General features: G+C 45.6%; 1 protein-coding gene across 2 annotated transcripts in view; it reads right to left on the reverse strand.

Moving 5' to 3' along the window:
* ARHGAP26 (Rho GTPase activating protein 26) overlaps nt 1-23109 on the reverse strand; it is a 401390-nt gene that overhangs the window by 273821 nt on the left and 104460 nt on the right. For both annotated transcript variants that reach the window (XM_087816295.1, XM_087816294.1), the window contains exons 4-7: nt 20635-20706; nt 15160-15261; nt 9633-9743; nt 1467-1571 (exon numbers count right to left, since the gene is read on the reverse strand). In XM_087816295.1, coding sequence (XP_087672421.1) covers nt 1467-1571; nt 9633-9743; nt 15160-15261; nt 20635-20706 — 390 coding nt within the window. The remainder of the gene's footprint in view (nt 1-1466; nt 1572-9632; nt 9744-15159; nt 15262-20634; nt 20707-23109) is intronic.

Here is a 23109-nt window from a genome sequence, read left to right on the forward strand (position 1 = left end):
CCTTAGATCTAAAACCAGATAATTTAGTTCTAAAGTCAGCCATCTAAGAATTAGGCAAGTATTAAAAATTATACTCTGGCCTTAAAGTCTTATACCAGATTGTCCCTCAAACTCTAGGAACATTCAAAATCACCTAAGGAACTTGGAGAAAATGCAAATCCCCAGGCCTCACCCCTAAAGATGAAATGAGTACCTCTGGACCCAGAAATGTGTATTTCAAACAAGCATCCAAGGCCATTCTGGTCCACAGGAGGGCATGCCCTCCTCTGCAGCTCCCCTCAGGACTGAGGGGCTCATTCCTCCAGCTGCAGGCCATGTTGCTAGCTGATATCTCATGGTTCCCTCCTCCAAAGGGAGCTGTTTCACTGAGGGTTACTCCCTTCCTCAGGGTAGCCTGCACCTACCCAGTGGCTAGTCTAGGGACGAAGGGGAAGGGGTCAAATGCCTGGTCCCCTTGCTTCTATTTTGGCCACTCTTGAGGCCATCCCAGCTCCAAGGCACCAGTACATTGACTGAGGCCATTGTATCAACTGCACCATAGCTCAACTCCTCCTGCAGGGACGTCACTCTCTCACAGGTATTTCTGCCGACACTGTTCCCTGTAAACCTGTATGTTGCAATCTCCCCTTCAGTTGGCCCTCTAAGGAAGCCAGCTGAAGCCATGCTTTGTGAAACCTTTCCCCAGACTCTGCAACTTCCTGTTCTCTCAGGGACACAGGAACAATGTTAGAGGGAGCTACAGGCCTCTAAAAGCCATACGACACAGCCCACATGGATGCATCTGGTTTCTTTTCTCCACCGGATCCTCTAGAGACAAATACAACGTGCAGACTAACATGGCCCAGACATAATGAAGAAGGGCACTCGAGCCCCAGCAACTGGATCCTCGGCAGGATCCTGAGCACCAAAGGGCGCTGCTGTGTGCAACCTGGGAAAGGAGACTGGGAATAAACCACGTTGACTTGGATTTCCTCTCAGCCTTACTAAATGTTGAACAAGAGCACATCCTTGGAGCTGGCGGCCAGCATGTGTGCCTCACCCCCACTCCCTGAAAACACACACACACACACACACACACACACACACACACACACACGCTCCAAGGTCTCGGGCGGCCAGGCAGCTAGATGCACAGAAGAGGGGCTGGACAGGGCAGGACTGGGCTGGGACTTCCACAGCCAAAGGAAATCCTGACTCTGGTGCTACGGATTTAAAACATAATCAGCAGCAGCACTTCCGAAAACATAAATAGTGCTTTGAAATAATGGAAAAGAGAATGATGTTCTAATCTGGGGCCACCAAGACCCTAGATACGCCTGCCCCCAGCTGCCCTTGGAACCGAGCAAGACCCACTCCCCCTTACCTGCACTGCAACCCAGGTAAGTGCTCTCTATGCAACCAGACCCCTAACCTGTTATTTCCTTTCCTTACCCAGGGAAAGGAAGTCTGTCCCTTTGCCCACTCACGTTCTGTATGCTAATGGTCAGCTGCATCTTGAAGTCGCTGAAATCCTTGGCCAGTTCGTAACCGTGGTGATAGAAAGTGAAGAGTCCTTGCAGGAATGCCAGGAGCTGCAATGTGGCAGAAAGGCAGAGTTCACATAAGGAGGCCAAAGAGGCATTATGTAGTTGTATCTGAGTTCCCAGCCCTGGTTGAAAATCTAAAATGAAGTAGTAATAATGGCTACCACTTACTGAGCACTACTTGTATGCCAGGCACTGTAACTTTGTGTGCACTGCCTTGTCTTCCCAACGACCTCTTAGGTAAGTATGCTGTTATCTTCATTTTAATAATGAGGAAACAGATTCAGAGAGATTAAGTAACTTGCCCCAAAACACACAGTAAGTGGTAGGCAGGATTTGAAACCAGATCTCCTTGACCAATATCCAAGCTCTTACCCTATGAACCTCACCACCTCCTAAGAAAATAATTTTGTCAGAAAGTGAAGACCAGAGCTCCAAATTAGTCTTCTTCTAAGATGTTTGTAATATCAGGTTATTATGCAGAAGAGTGTGGTCATAATTGATAACCAACAAGAAAGGGAGTAAAGGAAGCTGGTGTGGTCTGAGTCTGAAGTCTAACAGGCAAAGTCAAACCAAAAAGTCATCTAGGTCAGACTTCAGCTCAAGTGTTTCTCAGCTTTCCCTACACTATTCAAAGGCAAACGCTATGGACTCCTTTATTAAAATACTCCCATGTTCCCACATTTTCAGGTATGATGGTTTCCCTAAAATCTCATTTAAATTGCCTCAGGCTAAAGGCAAATCCATTCATTGTTTAGTCTTGTCTTCCGTGAAGAGTGAAAACATCTGTTCACCAAAATTCTTACAACACACACCTTCATATACTTAAAAACTAGCAATGTCCTTGCCCTGGGCCCCTGCCAGCCTTCCCCTCTCCAAGCTAAATAAACGTTCCTGCGATCTTTTCTCTGAGCCTAAACGCAGGCCTCACTGTTGTTTGGCTGCCCTGGCCCCTCCCCGAGTTCTACACATCTTGTCTCACTTCCAAATCTCAACCTGAGAAAGGGTTATAATCAAAGCTTGAACAAGGTTTGGGAGAACCAGAGCCTCACCTCCCTCATAGGCTCAGCTCTACTGCATTGGGGGACCATCCCTGCTCTGACTTGAACTTCTGTGCCGACGCACGCGTTCTGACCTCCCTGACCCGCCTCTATCACATGTTACATCACAGCTGCTTTACTGTATGTTGTGTTTAGTTTTTCAGTCCCCGAATGACTAAGCCTTTACTTATTAACCATGGTCTCACTTACTTTCACCTAAGTCTCCTTTTCTGAGAGGCAGCCCTAATAACGTGGTTGAGGGAACTCACTCCACCCCCACTACCCGCCACCTTGCTGGGGACAGAAATGGGAAGCGTCAAGGTATGTGCTATGCTGCCTGAGATCCGAGGGAAGACCAGTCTTCAGGCTAAGCCACAGGCCCACCCAGTTTATCAAAGAGCTCTACAGGGGAAGTCAGACAATCCAGCTTACAACAATGTGGTGCCTTAACTTCCCACTGCCACTGTCCCTGGATCACCTATCCCCTGAGATCCTCATGGCAGGTGGGAGAGCACTGCTGAGTCCTTTGGCTACAAAAAAACATCTAGTGGCACCACAGATAGATCCCTCACCTAAATCAATGAATGGGCGGTAAGTCACAGAGAGTCACTCAAGACTAATGAGAAAACTCTTTGCTTCAAAGATGACCGAGCCTTTGGACTTACTCTATAGAGAATACTTTTTTGAGAAGGCCCATACTTTTCCTCCTAGATGGCTCCAGTAATATATAAGAAGGGGCTCGTATGCCAAACCTAGTGTCAATATTCACAATGAAAACTGTTCTAGCTCTTCATTCCCTGCTGTCCTTGAATGCTGCACCCTTCACTTTTCCAAGGCACCAAGCTATCCTCTACTGGACAATAAAGCAGAAGATAAGCAGCTAATTCTAAGGTCATTCCTCCTATTAACTCTGATTTATCCCTCCCCTAAAGTCAACAAAGCCTCTCTTGCTTAGGGTAATTAAACATCTCAGACAGCTCACTCAGATGCACCTGGGCACACGCACAAGCGCTCCAAAGGCTTTAGATGAAGGCCTAATGGCTTCATTTTAACTTGATTACCTCTGTAAAAGAGCCTGGGGAGGCCCTGGACAGGATGCCACAGACCAAAGAGAAAGAATGAAGACCTGCAATGGGGCAGCAGCAGTGAGAAAAGACAGGAAGGCAGGACACCTGGGCACACACACAAGCGCTACCAATATTTATTTTGGTTTTCATTTCCTCCTACCGAAGGATAATCATGCCTGATCATCCATTTTTCTACAGAAAATGATTCCTTAGACATTGCTATCTTCGGCCCACTTTCCCTTCTTTGTCCCCTGGTAGCATCTTTTCTGTCCACCCCCACCTGCTGACATACCCCTTCCCACACACTGTATGAACCTCTGAACCTATGACCCAGTGGGAAATGGAAGTCCACTCCTCCGGGGCCAGGCGAGGCCCAGAGAAGGACTCTGGAGATGGAAAGATCTGTCTGCCTCAAAGAAATGTTTCTACTCAAACACACAGGAAGAGCTTGCTGTAGCCTCTCCTAGTTGTCAGATAAGAGAAGTCAACATGCCCACCCAGGCTCCTCCCTGAACTGTCACAGCACAACCAAGGAAAGACCAAGAAAAAGGCCTTCCCACCTCTATTTGCCTTCTTCATCCATCACTGTTTTCCTCAGGAATTGATTGTAAAATATATCTATTCCTATCTCCTCGCTCACAACATAGATCTAAGTTACTTTTTTAAAACATAAGCAAAAATATAACTCTTTCATTGAGTGCTGGCTACATCATTCTGGAATCTCTGATAAATTTAGGTTGTTTCCACTCATAGAACAGAGCTGCTGCTATGGGTTAAATTATGTAGCCACTCCCCTACCTCCATCCCATCTGGCCAAAAGATGTTTAAGTCCTAACCCCCAATACCTCAAAATGTGATTCTAGAAATAGGCTCTTTTACAGAGGTAATAAAGTTAAAATGAAGCCATTAGGCCTTAATTTAAAATGACTGGTATCGCCCAGCCAGGCGTGGCTCAGCGGTTGAGCATCGACCTAGGATCCAGGCGATCAGGGTTCAATTCCCGGTCAGGGCACAGGCCCGGGCTGCAGCCGATCAATGACTCTCTCATCATTGACGTTTCTATCTCTCTGTCTCCCTCTCCTTTCCTCTCTCTGAAATCAATAAAGATATATTTTTAAAAAAATAAAAATAAATAAAATAAAATTACTGGTATCCTTACAAAAAGGGGAAATGTGGACACAGAGACGGAAGACAGCCATGTAAAGACGAGGGATAGGACGGACACACCTACAATGGAGGAATGCCGAATACTTCCAGCAAACCACCAGAAACTGGGAAGAGGAAAGCAAGGATAATTTCCCTGCAGGTTTCGGAGGGAGTGTGCCCTACTGACACCTTGATCTTAGACTTCTTGCCTCTAGAGCTATGAGGCAATAAATTTCTGTTGCTCTAAGGCACCTGGTTGTGGTACCTGGCTACAAGCAGCCCTAGCAAACCACGGTAGCTGCCAAGAAGCATTTATTCATACAACAAAAAGGACAGACAGTGGAGTGATGGAAAGCTGGGCTGGATATGCCATGTAACTGCCTTCAACTCGTCTTTTACAGGAGGTTAATAATGCCACCTACTACTGCACTGGGTTGTGTAAAGACTGAGGTCATCTAGGAAATGGGCATAGCACAGGATTGTGGGCAGGAGCTGCTCAGCAAGAGAGAGATAATCAGACTGATGTGTTAGAAGATGCACTGTGGTAACTGGATTCAGGCCAGGCTGGAGAAGGGGGAAGCCTGGGGCAGGACGCCACAGACCAAAGAGAAAGAATAAAGACCTGCAACGGGGCAGAAGCAGTGAGAAAGGACAGCAAGGCACGACACTGAGGAACACTCGGGAGGTGAAACACAAGAGGATGCAGCATCTCTGTAGCACGAGGTAACCTTCGATTATGAAAACTCGGGGAACAAATGGAACAGGGCACTTCACCTTCATGAAGTCAGTATGTCATTATCTGCAATCCACATCCCAGAACATTTAGTACAACAAGAAAATGAAGGCTTGCAGGGCACACACACACACAAATATGTACGTATAGTTTAGACCCCAGAAGTCTGATTTTTCTTCCTTGGAACACTAAAATTGTATTTCTTTTTCTGAAGGTCAATAACATCCTGGTACGTGAAGTTACTTTCTAAGAAACAAATTAACGTAGTCGATGAGCATGAGGACTCCTTGAATAGCTAGAAGACTCCCTTGACTGCAACCAACTCAAACCATGTGACCTTGGAGAAGGAAATAAATGTGCTTCCATTTCTTTACCTGAAAACAGATATTAAAAACAGCACCTACTCTCCCAGATAGTATAAGGATGAGATGATGTAACTCAGGTAAAGACGTTGATACCAGCAGATGCACGAGTATCAGCCAGTACCGGTTGTTACTTCATGTTCTTTTGTACAGTGTAGGCCAGTGGCTCAAACTTTAACATGCAGCAGAATCACCTAGAGGACTTACTAAAAACAGATTACTGGGCCCCAGCTCCAAATTGGGGTGGAGCCTGAGAATTTGCATTTCTAAGACTCTGAGAACCACTTATCTAGCCAGTGGCATTTTCATTCTATGAAATTCTTCTCCCTCTTCTCCACAGCTCTTGAAGCCACGAAGAGGAAAGGAAGGATAACTAACTAACTGGAAGCTACAGAGACGCTGCATCCTCTTGTGTTTCACCTCCCGAGTGTTCCTCAGTGTCCTGCCTTCCTGTCCTTTCTCACATGGCATATCCAGCCCAGCTTTCCATCACTCCACTGTCTGTCCTTTTTGTTGTATGAATAAATGCTTCTGGCAGCTACCGTGGTTTGCTAGGGCTGCTTGTAGCCAGGTACCACAACCAGGTGCCTTAGAGCAACAGAAATTTATTGCCTCATAGCTCTAGAGGCAAGAAGTCTAAGATCAAGGTGTCAGTAGGGCACACTCCCTCTGAAACCTGCAGGGAAATTATCCTTGCTTTCCTCTTCCAGCTGCCCGGAAGCTGGTGTGTTCACAAACAAGAACTCCTGTAGAAAAGTGAAGGTTAAACATCCGAATCCTACATCCAGCCTCTCACCTGACCCATTTAATTTAACTTTGGGTGAGTCTCTTCATTCTAACATGAGGCCAGAAACTTTTTTCATTAGGTTTCCAGGTGCCTCACTTTACGACTTGAGAAACACCTGCCAGCCACAATGGTTTTCTACTCTTTACATTCCTCTGCTACTTCTATACCACCCGGCCTGTCCAACCTGGCACCGAGCTGCCTACTGCCTTAGCTACCTCTCTACTATATGCATTTTGTGTCCCCAGTGAGGCAGTGAGCTCCTCAGACACAGCAGAGGGGCCTTCGGCATTTCCTATGGTCGTCCATAAATAAATGCTTTTAGATTTACTATTTATATTAAAATTGGTAGACCTTGTTAATATTGGGACTTGAGTATTTGTTCCTTTGAGGGGACTGTGGGCAGCCAAAGGTTATAGAGTCATCGACCTCAGATAAAAAAATAACTAACTGGATGCTAATGAGTAATTATATAATAAATATAGAAAATTGGGTGCTAATTAGGTTAGCTCCGTCCTAAGCATCTTACATGGACAAACTCAGTTAATCCCCATAACATCTTTATATGGTAGGTGGTATTACTTACGAATTTTGCAGATGAGGGAACTGAGGCTCAGCAGAATAAATAACTTCCCCCAAGAACAAACAGCTAGAAAATGGCTGAGCTGGGAGCTAAATCTAGGCAGTCTGGCTCTAGAGCCCTAAACAATGATGCTATACCACCTCTCAGAAAACTCAATACACTGGTACACTACAAGAGAATGCTGGGAAATAGAAGGATAAACCCTTGCAGATTTCTTGGAGGAAAAACAAACAGTAAAAGGAGGAAGAAAGAAGAGGAAGGAAGCCCACCTAAATTGGCAGGCTCACCCAGCTGAGCCCAGCCCAGATTGGGTGAACCCCACAGGGCTATAAAAAATAAATGCCTCTTGTATGAGGTTTTCGTGATGATTTGTCACCCAGCAAGAGCTAAAAGATGCAATATTTGATTCACTAGGCATACCTACTGAGAGATCAAAGTGGACCAAAAAAACCTCAGCTAAAAATGTAGGATGGGCCAGTTAAAATGCAACCATCCAAATTAGGCAACTATAGAGTAATATCAGTCAACATGTTCTGTATAACGTAAGGATGGTGCAAATCGCACTGTGTTTTCTTCCACTGGAAACTCTAGTAACAGCAAGTAAAAATGCCAAAGGCTAATTCTGCGACAGCACTTTAATTTCTGCCCTGACCACAGGAAACAGTCTTCAGTAAACCTCTGACTGAAAGCCTGGCTTTGACACCTTTGTGCCCCTAGCAGGGAAACCGACGAGCTTGCTTTCTGACAAATGGCTTCTCCCACCTCCCACGCCCTACTGTGGCGGAGACCACAGCTAGATAGGAAGTTGGCTCTAAAGTTTCCAATATTCAGATAAGAAGACTGAAGTAATGACAGAATTTTAAAAATTTGCCAGATAAGGTGGCTGTGAGTGGAATTTCAATATCATAGTCCCAGTATAGTAAAAGACATAACTATCAAATTCCAAAACTATCTGGAGTCTTGATAAAACTATTAGCAGGTCTACATGCTTTAAAAGTATCCCAAAAGTTTGTTAACTAGACATGGGGCACAAGACACTCTCTACTAAAAAGAGCAGTCATTTTCTTTCAATTTCTTATAGTTTTAGTCTTACTTGTTCAAGAGAATCACTCTTTCTTAACTCTAGGTAGAGAAGAATCTTTTTTTTAAATATATCTTTATTGATTTCAGAGAGAGGAAAGGAGAGAAAGAGAGAGATACAAACATCAATGATGAGAGAGTCATTGATTGGCTGCAGCCCGAAACCTGGACATGTGCCCTGACCGGGAATCGAACCCCGATCGCCTGGATCCTAGGTCGATGCTCAACCGCTGAGCCACGCCCGGCTGGGCGAGAAGAATCTTATTTGAACCCTGGATGGTGGCCTGGTTGGTTGGAACACTGCCCAGTATACCAAAAGGTTGCAGGTTCAATTCCTAGTTAGGGCACATACCTAGGTTGCAGGTTTGATCCCAGTCGGGGCGCATTCAGAAGGCAACCAACCAATTAATGTTTCTCTCACATGGATGTTTCTCTCTCTCTCCCCCCCTTCCTCTCACTCTAAAATCAATAAAAACATATCCTTGGGTGGGAATTTAAAAAATAATAATCTTATTTGTATAGAGATCCCAGGCAAGTCTAAATGAGAAGCTGCATTTTGACTGAAAAATGCAAGGTCTGCAACAGTTCTGAATTGAGACCTGCATGATCTTCTGGTGTTTCTGTGAACTCTTCTGAACAGTGCCACAGCGGGGTGGGGCAGCACCATGCCTGCACGAAACCGCAACCAGGGTGGGGTGGCCTAAACCACCGCCAGACTTGCTCCCCCACTACGGCCTTCCATGGCCACCGGGACAGCGCCCAAGTCCAAGTCCCATCCCGGTGCACCCAGAAGACTCTCCATGCTGGTTGGCTATAACGTCTAAAGCAAGAAATGGCTTTATAAAGCATCTTTTAATGCACGAAAGGGACGAAGAGGGGCTTTGAACTCAGGAGGCAAAAGCGAAAGAAAGGTAGCATGTACATTCTCCTGTTTCCTGGGTTACTACTACCTCTGGATTATTTGAGGGAGGAAGGCGGGAGGGGGGACGAAAGTTAAGGTGTAATCACTATTGATTGGCAAAATGAAAACTCCTCCCCTCCTTTATTTTCACTCATTCCACCAGCAAACCAGAGGGGCCATGCAGGGTGGCTAGAGGAATCAACTACTGCTGCTGCGCCACCTCCCCCCTGGGGTTGTACAGGAACGATGACAGGAAAAACCATGTGGCCGGACTGAGAAAGCACTGATCTTTCCAGACGGCACAGCATCAGGGCTGGTGAGCCTCTCCATCAACAGCTTGGATCATCTGCCATCTGAGTAGTGGGAATAAGGGGTGGGGATACAACACCGTTAAACACAGCACAGCTACTCACAGGCTCCACGAACTCAAACATCTTCCTCTCTTGGACTTCCTGCACCTTGAAGACGTACTCCAGGGATACTTCATAGAAATGCTGCCGGACCAGGTCCACCTGGCTGTCTGCCTACAAATAAGATTTCAGAGAAACATCAAGTTACTACCCCGGAGAGCATTCAGCAAGCAGGCCAGCGAAATCTCTGGAGAGGGGTTATAAAAACAAATCAAACGGCATGAAACAGAAAAAAGAATCCTGGTAACCGTTAGCCAAGCACTTAACTTTGTGCCAGGTACTGTGTCCACAGGTATACATATGTTACCTTATTCGAACCTCATTAACTCTAGTTGTTTAACATTCATCAAATTCCTAAAAAGAAGATGTTCTCTTCACCTCTAATTTACAGGAGGAAAGGAAAGTCTGCTCACATTGAGGACCCTGAGGGAGCCAGCACAGGGCAGAGCTGGGACTTCTCTCCTGGTTGATCTGCCTCTGATCATCTTCGGTAAATCACTACGCAGCACCCCCTCCCCACACTAGCTCCCCTGACCACCCACAGCCCTCAGATGTCCTCCCTGCTTGGCCTGCCAACTGAAACTGTAACTGGGAAAAGGGGCATTCTGACGACCGGCAAAGGGCCTCCTGGAGTCAGGCAGGATGAAGGAACCAGAGGAAGTCCTCTGAGAAAACAGCAGAGCCCAGCATCAGTCAGAGAGCTGGCAGAGCGACCGCCTGGGCCGCAGTTGCAGTTCTACCTGTTTCGAGCTGGTGAGACCGGCTCAAGTCATTTATCATCTCTGGACCTCTTTCTCATACCTGGAAGATGGAGATGACAGTATCTGCTCTTGCTCTGAGTAGAGCTGTTTCAAAGAGAAAATCAGCTAAAGGATGCAAACCATCTGAAAACCAGGAAGTGTCCCGGACACCTGGGTTGTGATTATCACCGGGGAAATCAGAGTAGATGGGCTTCCATCCCTGCTCCTGCCCTAAGCCAGCCACATCGTCTCTAGGCAGTTCCACTTCTCTCCTAACTGGTCCCCCCAATTTCATTCCCTCCCCTTCCAGTCCAGACTCCACCCAGCAGCCAGAATATCTTTTTGTTCTCACAGATGTTCTCACAGCCCCTTCAATGCCTTCGCCTGGCCTCCACCGCAGTCTGCAAGACCCGGTGTGACCTGCCCACTCACCCCACCTCACCCCCTCCCACCCCAACCCACTGTCTGTGCTCTAGTCACTCTGGACTCCTTGCTGTTCTCCAACACTCCACACCTCTTTCTTGCCATGCAACCTCTGCACTTGGGGTTCCTTCTGCACCTCTTCCCCTAGATAAATATTCATTTTTTTAACTTCAGTACACAGTAAGAAATACCTCTTGCATTATGACCTAATAAGCATACATTTATATAATTAAATGCAATAACACACTTTCATATTTCTCATTCTGTCCAGCCTACTCTACTCTATTTCATGACCCAGTCGTTCAGATTGTATGACACGCCCACAATTATGGAGCACTGCCCCAGCTTGTCACTCAGCTCGCTCCTTCTCACGCTTCTGGTCTCCATTCAAATGTTACCTCTTCAGAGCGGCCTTCAGGAACCATGTTACTTTACATAGGTGGGCTCAGGCAGTCTCCATCTTCTCTCCCACTTTATTTCCTTACACTGTGTAACATTCTCATTTATTCCTCTCTTCTCTTGTGTAATGACTACTGGAATATAAAGTCATAAGAGCAAACACCTCATCTCAATTTTCTGCTTTTCCTTTCCAGTTCCCTGATGGGGTGCCTGACCCATAGTAAGCCATCAACAGATACCTGAGGAATGAATGGATTGATCTCTACGTGGCCATCCGGACCCAGCACTCAGAACAAACATGTGACTGAATGCAATTCCAAAGGAAAGGGAAGAAGAAATCCCAAATGGGATAGTATGTGTCTTCCGCCAATGTCCCCTCTCATCTGAGCCACAGAATTCACCGCATCCTTAGCTCCCCCTGCAATGGAATCATAAGCCAGGATTCCAACCACCCGGAAGGCCACGCAAGACAGGTTCCCTGCCTGTTACTTGGGAAACTAAATCTACCAGTTTGTCTGAGACCCACCAACCATTCCGTGCTTCTTGGAAAAGGGATATTCTCCTAAACTGTAAGTTCCATGAAGGCAGATCATTCATTTCACCCCCCACCATACACTCAATGCCTGAACAGACTTTTTTACAGACGTGTGCAATGAATATTTGTTGAACGAATAAATATTGTCTCTGAAGCAAGCTTCTGAGCCACTGAAGAATATACTGATTTTTAAGAAGTCATCCACTAGATGGCAGTGTCATTCCATATCTCTGCCCTATAATTTCACTGGCCAGGAACCTAGGCATGGGCTAGGATTTATAAGTATTGAGTTCAGAGCCCTGCAATGGGGGAACAATTCTGGATAGTCAAAGGAAGTAGATTTCATTACATGTGTACTAGGTGTTTAATAATGATCCTTAAAATTGATTTTTTAAATAAATGTGAAGAAAAGCATCACTAAATAGCTGGGAGACCTTGAGCCAATCACTTGACCTCTGCAAGAAACTCAGGTCCTTCAAAGGTAACTTCAGGAGCCTCAACCAGATGATCATCTTCTGGCCAGTTCTAGTTGCTTGACACACACTGAATAACAATGGCAGGCAGGCAGGCAGGCAGCAGAGCGCCATCCCTGCCTCCCAAGGGAGAGGGAGGCAGAGGAGCATACTGGGTCAAGGGAAAGGGCTCCAGAGTCGGGGGCCAGGGTTCAAATCCTTGCTGAGCAGCTACGGGCAGACTATTAAACATCTCAGAGCCTCAGTTTCTTTAAATGTAAAATAAAGGGGCACCTCAGAGGGTGGCTGTGAGGAGTTGAGATGATTCCATGTAAAATGCTCAACACAGTACCTGATACATAAATATGCATTCAACATTTGCTGCTATTATTGTTGTTGTTGTTAGTACAAGTATTGTCACTATTATTATTAGATTATTTTGTTTAATTAAGTTCAAGTACAGCCAAACAGTAATGCTTGAGAACAGGCCAGGACTCACAAGAAAGACCTTTAGCCTACTCCTGGCCCTCAAAGTACTTAGAAAGTATGAATGGGTAAAAGACAAGAACACAAAGGACTGTAACAAAAGAACATAATGAAAAAATACCCACTAAGATATATACTGGCAAAGTCTGGGCTACAGACTGAATGTTGGTGCTGCTCCCCATCAATTCATAGGTTGAAACCTATTCCCAATGCGATGGCATCTGGAGGTGGGGCCTTTGGGGGGGTGATCAAGTCATGAGGGTAAGGTCCTCATAAATGGGATTATAAAAGAGACCCGGAGAACTCCCTTAGCCCTCTGGTCATGTGAGGACACAGAAAGAAGACATCTGTCTATGAACCAGGACGCAGGCCTCACCAGACACCAAATCTGCTAGCATTTTAATCTTGAAATCCCAAATTCTCGAACTGAGAGAAATAAATATATGTTGTTTAAAAGCCACCCGGTCTGTGGTACTCTGTGACAGCAGCCCAAGCAGACCGAGGCAGTCAAGAAGAGTACCATCCAACTTGGGAATAGAGGAAGAACAGGTCACTCATAGGGATAATTCTCTACATTTGTGTAACAGCTATAATTTGCCTTCTCAGACATGGAGTAGGCAGGACAGGTATTTTATGAGTATTTTACAGAGGGACTACAAGCTCAGAGAGATGAGTACTTTTCCCAGGTCACACAGTGAATACATGGCAGAGCAGGCCTTGAAATAAGGTATCTGTTTGCCAGTCAGTGTTCTGGTCCCTCAATTTTGCTACTCAGGGGGGAGATAATATTGGTATGGCCCTAAAAGATCATGCTGGACTCACCCCAGACCAAGTCGGCAATATCCAGGCATGGAGAGAACAGACTGGGAGGAGAATGCCCTCACTCTGGGGACTGCCACGCCTGTAGGATGCCTGTCCTGTGGGCCTCCCATTATCAGCAGGTGCTAGAACAATACACACTTGCTCAACTCTTGAATACCTCAACTCATCTCACTGCTTAGAAACTGTAGGGCTGGCCAGATCAGGCCATTGTAATCCGCAGCCAAAGACTTCCTTAAATATAGTTTCCAAACCCTAAGTGCCATATGATGCTAGAGGAATGACAACTAAAAAGTGAGGGCACCAGGACAGAACCTAAATGGAACTATAAACTTATCCTGTATAATCCCATATTCTGAGATATCCTGGCCATATCCCCCTGTAGAGTTGTGAATAGCCTTTATATACTGTGCAGTAAAAATAAGCATTTCTTTAGCTTTCTCTAGCACACCTGGCAAGATTTACTGGAGTAGCTATGCTACTTTAAGAATCACCTCCTCATTCATGTGCTTCCACAGTTCACACCATGTACTCAATTGCTGTTGACTGGCTGGTCAGATCTGGTCTGCAAAGTCCACTATAAATACCAGTGGCTAGAGATGTTGCTGAGTGCTCTTCATCAATCAAACAATTGGTTTAAATACCCAAGCAAAGAGTCCTGAGAACCACGCATTCCTAACCGAGGATGTCTAACGAATCCCGGTTGGGCAGGGGTCAGACTCCACCACCCCTGAGCTGTCTTCATCTTTCGACTTCTGACCCTGCCCTCTTCATATGAACCTTCACTTCACAAAAGTACTGGCATGATATTCAGTAAAGGAAAAAAATAGAGATTTAAGAATGAGGGCTAGCTTGAAAACCATAGCTCTTTTTAGCGTATACCCAAGAAAGGTCAGCAAATTATTAAGAGTTAAATAAAATGACACTTGTACAGCCAAATTTGGAGTTTCACTAGGACACTGTCCTGTCTCGCAGAAACATAAACTTCCTTGCCACATAAACCTCCCTGAACAAAAGAAAACTAGTCACTGCTCCAGGGCTGCAAAGCTGACTTTTCTTCCCAAGTGAACTACTCTAAGAAAGACCCACCCCATGCAAATCCAAAAAGACCATGGGAAGGTGAGAGAAGTGACTTTTTTTTAAACAAGGTTACCAAACCACAAACCATACAAGTGACAATAAAGTACTGCTTTTTAAAAAAAAAAAAGACTAACGTAAACATCAAGTACTGGTCGAGATAGATTTTTTAAATTAACGTTAACAAAGGATGACCAAAGTGTTTCAGATGCTAGCATTTCAAATCACTGATATAAGGCAGGGAGTCAAAAGGTGAGGAAATACGAGTACAGAATCAAGGTCAAGGGGGAGAGAAACAGGAAAACAGATCTCAGTTTGAAAGGAAGAAGCCCATTCTCGTAATTAGGGCTGCCCAACAGGGAGACGGGTGATCGTGACTGGCAGCATGGTCCTCTGTCACTGGCAGGCTGGACAGCCACCAAGGGTGTGGTGTGGGTGGGAAGATACAAAGGCCATCCAGGCACTGGGCATCGGATCAAGCTCCTGGTTTCCAAGGTCTCTTCCAAACCTAGAATTTTCTGTTTAAGAGTAACTAGTACACATCCACAGCACCGTATAAAATTGAACACTTTATTCAAGATACTAATACAATTTCTTACCTCCTGAAGCTGAGATTCTTTCTTTTTGGAAGACAAATTCAAGTGTTTTTCTAAGATGCCACAATACTTCTCTGTCTCCTTGTCATACTTCTTTTTGGCTTCCTGGTAAAAAGAGAAGTGAGGAGAAGACAAAAAGGGTAAAACGTTGCAGGAATTAAAGCAACCTGGGTCAAGACCTTTCCGCTCATCTTCAGAGTGTCATCATTCCCTCCAACACAACAGCAGCAGACAACCCAGTGCCTACTCCTCAAATAATGCCCATTAAATCAAGCAACCACCCATCAGCAGCCCCACAGCTTTGAGGGTCTGTCACAGAGGCACCACCACAATGCCAGAGACAAGGTAAACACCGACACTTCATAGTGGCAAAGCCAGGACTCCACCTTCTAAGACCTTTGATTGTGAAACAGAAATTTCTAGTTTCTAACTCACAAGGATGTTCAAAGCCAAACGAAGGAGGGAAATTACCTATGAAGATAACCTCTAAGTAGGAAGATCAACTTATAGTTTAAATGGGACAGGTCTAGACTAACGGAGATCCAGCTTTAAGTGTTCAAAAGGTACTTCTTAATGTTGAGACCCAAATATCCCTTGATGCAATAATACCGCATGCGGGTCTGTAAGCTGAGGCATAATTCAAGACAAAGAAGACACTGTCTTCACAAATGTGATCACCACCGCATCATTAATCATGCGGGGGGGGGGGGGGGGGGGCAGTGGCAGTAACATTGCTGCCCAAGGTTAAGATTTGGGATAATCCAAGTATAGCACATCCAACATATATAACTGGGAAGGCTACGCAGTCATATGGAAAACTGCTCACCATATAATGAAAAATAATAATAGCATGATACAATCTTGGTGCATCCTGTCTAGACTGTATATACCTATAGACAAAGATTAGATGGGAAGATACCTAAATGAAAATACTTGAGTTAAGCAATGGGATAATGCATGATTTTTTCCCCCCTCCATTTAGGAAATTTTTATTGTCCTATATTAATTATTTTCAAAGTGAAAAATAATGTAAATATCATAATACACATAATAATCTCTGCTGTCCCACTACATCACTGAGTCAGTGAGGTTCTATTTTTATCTCCCATTTACAGACAAAAAAACTTAGACCCAGGGAGGTTAACTTGTAAAATGTTGCAGAAAGTGACAGAGCTGGGATTCGAGCCCAGGACAAGCTGCCTCCAAAGCCCACGTCTCAACCACACTTGAGACACACTGTCACAGGCATCTCTTCCTTCCTATTTCCCCATGGAGATGGTGGGAAAGGGGGCTGGGAGCAGGTTGGCACTGGCCTGCTAACGAGGATCCAATTTACTGAGTGCATCATTCCTGCTTCTGACTTATGTGGAGCCCACAGAGGATTTTTCTGCAACTCCAAGGCCTCTAAGAGAAGAAAAATGTTTGCGGCCAGATGAGGAAACTCAGAGACATCTCTATTCATTTACCAAAGATATAACGCTCAACCACTCTGTGTTAGGCTGTTTTAGGCAGTGGAATACAAGACAGCAGCAGTCCCTATCCTCGTGGTGAGTTCGTCCCACTAAGCAGGTAAACAGCGTAATTATAGACTGCCGCCGCGCTGTGAAGGAAATAAACAGGGTGCGAGTCGCAGATGCCACAGGTAGGGTGCTCGGAAGAGGCCCCACTGGGGAGGGGAGATGTGAGCTGAGACCTGCTGATCCAGCAAGGGGTAAATGGAGGCTTCTAGAGCAAAAGAGCAGTAAGTGCTCCAGACAGAACACTCTGAGCCAAAGTGGCACCAAAATCACCAAGAAGCCATCTCCTGAAGCCCCAACAAGCTCCTGCAACATCAGACACATTAATCTGACAAAGAGCAAAATTCTAGGCCTCACAAAGTGGCAGAATCATCATCTACCCAATTTTAGATGCACGTGTATCCACTTCTACACATCTGATTTTGCTTAAAAGACCACTTACATGCAAGAAAAATGAAACATGCAGAAGCCAATGAAGACAAGCCCAAGGAGGCATTACTCCTTCCAATCTGAGAGGTACCGGCAAGACACCTGACTCAGGCAGCTCTTCCCCTTTACAGGAACCAGTGACTTTGAGCTGTGGCTCCAAGTCCCAGTTAACGCTCCCTTAGCCACTCCACCAGCCCTGTCAGCAACCCCAGAAAGGAGAACCCCAAGCCAGGACAGTCCAGCTAACCAGAGGCGAGGAAAGGCCGGGGAACATGAGTCACTGGAATTCCATGACTTTCTGGCAACTCGAGCCTCCACATTCCACGTTCAAGAGAACAGCCAAAGCAAAAGAGGAAGGGAAGACGATCTGTCCTGAGCCACGGCAACAAGACTTCTGCGGGAAGAGCTACTAAGATTTAAGAAAACATTCTTATGATGGCAGGTGGTGTCACTCGGTTCTCAGGGACAAGACGGTGTTCGCCTTCGAGGGCATCCACCTGGGTGACTATGGGGAGAAAGGGCAGAGTAGGCTCCTGCATTCCCAACTCTGTACGGAATGACTAAGCAAACCACTGCCCCTCCCCAGGACTTGGTTCCCTCAGCCACAGACTGAGGGTGACTACAGGAGACAACTGCTCAGTTTCCTCTTTCAGCTCAAAGACTGTCTAACAAACTAAGGACACCCGCCTCCTTGTGGGACTTGTCAGGACTAAATGAGGTAAACCATGTACAATGCTTAGCCGAGTGCCAGGCGCACTACAAGAGCTTAGTAAACCTCAGCGATGATGACAAAGATGGTGGCAATGGCAATCATCTACACCTACCTCCCTCTTACCGGGAACACTGCCTGCTTGCCACAGCCCATGTCTAGGAAGGCAGCCCTTCACCGCGCCATCACACTGGAGGCTGCATGTTCACCTACATCTCCGTGCGCCCTCCTCCCAGGCCCACCACGAGCCAAGCAACCCCATCTGGGCGTCTTCTCCACCATACGCCAGCGTGTGGCACGGGGCCAGGCACGCAGCAGGCTCGCGCTTATTTTTTTAACGAATAGACTGTGTATATAGAATATAATAACTAACATCAACGACTATAGGACAGACACTGTTCTAAGCACCTTAAATGAGTTCACTCATTTCTTCCTTACCTCTATGAGGTAAGTACTATCATGATCCCCACTTTATTTTATAGCTCAGGGAACAGGCATGGCGAGGCTCGGTAACCTCCCCAAGTTTACACGCAAGCGGCAGGATGAGATTTGGACTCAAGTGTCTAGCTCTAGTGCCCACGCTTAATCATTGCTCGCCAGTGTCCAGTCTTACTTTCACTGTACAGCCCAGCTAGGGCGGCAGGAAAACGTAGGGCCAAACTCAGAACTCTAAACGTAGGGCCACGGTTACACTGAGCTACAGGGTGGGACCCTACCTCTGAGAAGCCACACTAGCACAAGATGCCCAGGAGTCCACCTCCCTGGAAGCCTTCACACCCCAGCTCTAACTTCAGCTTCTTGCAAGTAGCAACAGCTTGTTACAAAAACAGAAGCAGCACCAGAGGGGACAGGAGGAAGAATACTTTTAACAGCCCACGGGCAGAGTTCAGAAACTTGAACTTAGCTGCTGAACAGCCCTTGTTGGCTCTTAACTATCCTTGAATCTGCTCTCTACATTGCCTAGTTGTCTCTGTTGTTTCTTTGTTGTCTCTGAAATGCACATAATACTATAATGTAAATGCACTGGGGGGGGGACGGGACGACACAGGTATACTGAAAAAATGAAATGACAAAGGAGGGAGGAGCAATCACCTCCAATGTCATCACATTATACTTCAACAGGAATGGGAGAACAGAATATTTATGAGAGGAAACACATTTTGGTGAACAACCATTTTTCTTAAATTTAATTCTCATATTTCTCACCATCTACAGCCCCCACCCCCGCCCACCCAACCTGGAAAAGTACCTGCTCCTGTCATTATGATCAATGTATTAATCCAAAGGGAGCCTCACTAAGACTTTCACTTCTCCCCCGTGCTAACTGTGATAACGTTCAAACCAGTGCTGAGGGAAGAGGCCAGAGTGAGAGGCGTCTGTGCTCAGAGGGAGAAGTGACTATTAGAAAGATGACTCAGTAAACAGGTCTGCTCTGCCTCTGCCGAAAAGCTCTTCAGAGCCTCTGCCACGTGTTTTCAGGGGTGGGAGGCACAGGCCCCAGGGCCGCTAAAGAAGAGCTGCTCACTGGGCCTGCGTCAGCGAGAGCTGCAGAGGGACGCGCAGGACATTTTCTCACCCTTCGCTGGGTTTGCTCAAAGTCTTGGATAAAATCCTGATGGAAACAGACATTCCTTTAAATTACACATTCCTGATACAAAACCAATAATCTCCAATTTCTTCATAAATGTAAACTGTAAAATTGGTAGAAAAGTGCTGTAGAATTGGAAGAAAAATCTTTGCTGTGGTCCCTCCTTCAAAAATGAGTAACCCTGGCTGAAGTGAACATCATCTCTCTCAGGCCCTGATATGTTCATTTTCAGAAAGCAGATGCACTTGGAGGGGGTCGAAGAGGGTAGAGAGGTGGAAGACCCCACTTCTTACATTTCAGCTGTTTTTTTCCCACCTATAGGCACCTTTCAAGGCCATTTCACAGCTGAGTAAAATTCATAAAACAGGTAAGAGTGTGATGCTGTCCAATACCCCTGCAGGTGGCGCAAGGGACTGTGGCTGAAGAACTGAGTTCTGGAAAAGCAAGAAGAAAATCTGAAAAATCCTTTTGCTTTCATTGATTCCAATGAAAACATCTTCCCTGCAGGTGGTCTCGAACACTCTACTGAAGGTCAAGCTGGCTAGGGCTTCTTAGTGATTTCTCACAGAGCAGGGGACCCCGGGAGAATCTGCCTCTTAAAAATGAACAAGACTCCAGTTGCTGTCTTTCAGCGAATGCATTAGAATCGGCCAAGTTCAGGCTACAGTTCCTCCAAGTCAGTGATAACAAACAGTGACCTCTGGGCTGAAGCAATCCCACTTTTTGACCTGCACGATCTGTAATATATATTTTTAATTATTTGCCAACATATTTTTTAAAACAAGGCAATTTCATATAAAACTCTGACTTTTCCATTTCGCTTGAAAAATTTAAAGATCTATCAAGAGAGGGTTTATTTGCATACACAGCAAAACTGAGCTAAGAACAGAGTGCCACACTCACAGGGCCCAACTCGTAACCTGTGTCCTTGGTGAGGAGTCCTGGACCTCACAATAAAGACAATCCCATGTTGTCCAAGCACACAGGTATCTAGCTACCAACATAAAGGAGTAATGGTTTCTAACTTAGGATGATTTAACAACTAGCACAAAATGATTAGAAAACAAAATACTAGAATGGATGCTCTGGGGATGACCACTCAGGCCATCCTCAGACACTTGTGAAGAACAGATGAGCAAGGCTCCGGGCTTATCTGCCCAAGATTTTCTGAAGATTTCCCAAAGAACGTGTGTTTCCCAGCCTTCCTGCCCTAAAATCTACTGCAAAATTCTCACCTTGGCAGCCCCGATCTGCTCCTTCCGAAACTTCTCCAAGGGTGTGATGAGCACGTCACTGGCATTCTCAATCTGGTGAGAACAAACAGAGGGGAGCAGGGTCAGGGAGACACAAGAGCAGTATCAGTAAAGAATTAGAGTGGCTCTGGCACAAAATGCCTCCCCGTGTCTCCAAATAAAATTTGAGTAAGCAATACTGTGCATGTGGTAACTGTTCACAATATTTAAACTGACAGCATGTCGAATCAAAACCTAGTCATCAGTTCAAAACATGGTATTCTTCCTGTGCATGATTAAAATTGAATCTTTAAAAATAAAAATTAGGGTCTGGCTGGTGTGGCTCAGCAGTTGAGCGTCGATCCATGCACCAGGAGGTCCTGGTTCAATTCCTGGTGAAGGGCACATACCTGGGTTGCAGATTTGATCCCCAGCTGGGGCACGTGCAGGAGGCAGCCAATCAGTGTGCTTCTCTCATCTCTATGTTTCTCTCTCTCTCTCTCTCTCTGGACTATGATCAGGACGCTTGTGTCTACTGACTACTGGCTGCCTCTTAATTTCATCTCACAGCCTCACCCCTTCAGGTCCTGCACTCCAACTACACCATCACTGGAAGCCACCTCAAATGCACCAAACCTGTCCCCCTTCTAGGCCTTTGCATTTCACTGTTAACTCAGATGATCTGTCCCCAAATCCTCATGAGGAAGACTCATTACTTATGCAAGTTTCAGTTTAAAGGCCACCTCTGTACAGAGGCCTTCTATGACCACCAATAACATCCAGAGAAACTTCCCACCTCTTCAGAGGATGTAAGCCAGCTAAAGTTTTCTGTTCACCACCATGCACGCATGCACATGCACACACGCACACGCACCATCTCGTAAATGCTCACTTGTCCACCACATCCACAAAACACAGAAGAGTGCTGAAACAAAGGAGCACTCAAATATTTTTCAATGACTAAATGAATGAATGAATTATTTTTTGATTGGCTGCCAACTACGTGACCATGGGCAAAACATTTAACCTCTCTGGGCTCCAATTTCCTTGTCTACAAAACAATTGGGCTGGATTGTTCCAGCGCTAAGATTCCATGGTCTTTTCTAAAGCAGTACTGTACAATATTTTACAATCTTTCCTCTTAAGTCATTCACTGCTTATTCGCTGCTCAACTAATTATTTCAGGAATCTCATCACAACAAAGCATTATTTTTCTAAATCACATGCATATCCACTGCAATGAAACCAACAGAGTAAATACCAGAAGCCATAGATGGACACAGAAAGAACTAACTGGACAAAGTGAAGAACAGAAGGTGACAGAAGGTGGCAGGTCTCCAAATTCACTGCCATTTGCCTTTTTCTCAATTTTTTAAAAAAAATATATCTTTATTGATTTCAGAGAGAGGAAATGAGAGGAGAGAGAGAGGTAGAAACATCAATGATAAGAGTCATTGATTCGCTGCCTCCTGCACAGCCCCTACTGGGGATTGAGCCTGCAACCCGGGCATGTGCCCTGACCAGGAATTGAACCTCCACCTCCTGGATCATAAGTCAATGCTCAACTGCTGAGCCACGCCTGGCCGAGCCCTTTTACTCAACTTTGAGAGCATTTATTTTAATAAAGAGCAACACTAGAGTGTTGCAATATTGTTTAACTTGTTTGATTTTTATTGTTATCTGATAAGACTTAATTGGCTCACTTGTTTAAGTCACTTCCACAAATCAAGTAAAAGTCCCTAAAGCTCACAATGGTGTCTGAGCTCCTAAGTCAGTGGATCTCAGCGTTAGCTGCATGTTAGGCTCACCTGGGAAGCTGTTAAAAATCTCTATGTGCAGGCCACACTCCAGACCAATTAAATCAGAAACTCTACACTTCGTCCCAGGCATTATCAGTATGTTTTAAAGTCAAGTTGTTCCAAGGGGCATCCATGACTGAGAATCCAGCCCTAAGTAGATGCTAAACATATAAAAGCAGTAACTGCTCTTGGGACTCAGGATGCCCAAGTCCTTGCCCCCGTCCTTCCACTGCTTGCTATCAGCCTTCCTAAGACCTCAACTTTCTCACCTGTCAAATGAGGGACTGCAGAGGTGAGAAATAAGGTCTGTCTGGGTCTATGATGCCATGACTGTGTAATCTCCACTCAGGTCCAAGCACTTGCTAATACTGGGGGACACGGTAGCCCATTCTCTGCCCTTCAAGAACTCATGTTTACTATGGGACATGTGCAGTGATTATCAGGACACAATGTGCTGAGTGCAGAATCAGAGGCATGAAGTGGATAAGAAAACACAAAGGATGGTCAAACATCCCAGGGCATCAGGAAGGCTTTCCAAAGAAGGTACAGTTCTGCTAAGCTGAGCTGAATTGGTGAGGAAGCTGTCACAGGGCAAGGAGGTAGCGAAGGGGCTTGCGATGGCCAGGGACTCAGATGCAGGCAGCAGAAACTCGATTCACTGACATTAATAATAAAATTG

The sequence above is a fragment of the Miniopterus natalensis genome, chromosome 4, assembly GCF_054644295.1.
Source record: "Miniopterus natalensis isolate mMinNat1 chromosome 4, mMinNat1.hap1, whole genome shotgun sequence".
Taxonomy (NCBI): domain Eukaryota; kingdom Metazoa; phylum Chordata; class Mammalia; order Chiroptera; family Miniopteridae; genus Miniopterus; species Miniopterus natalensis.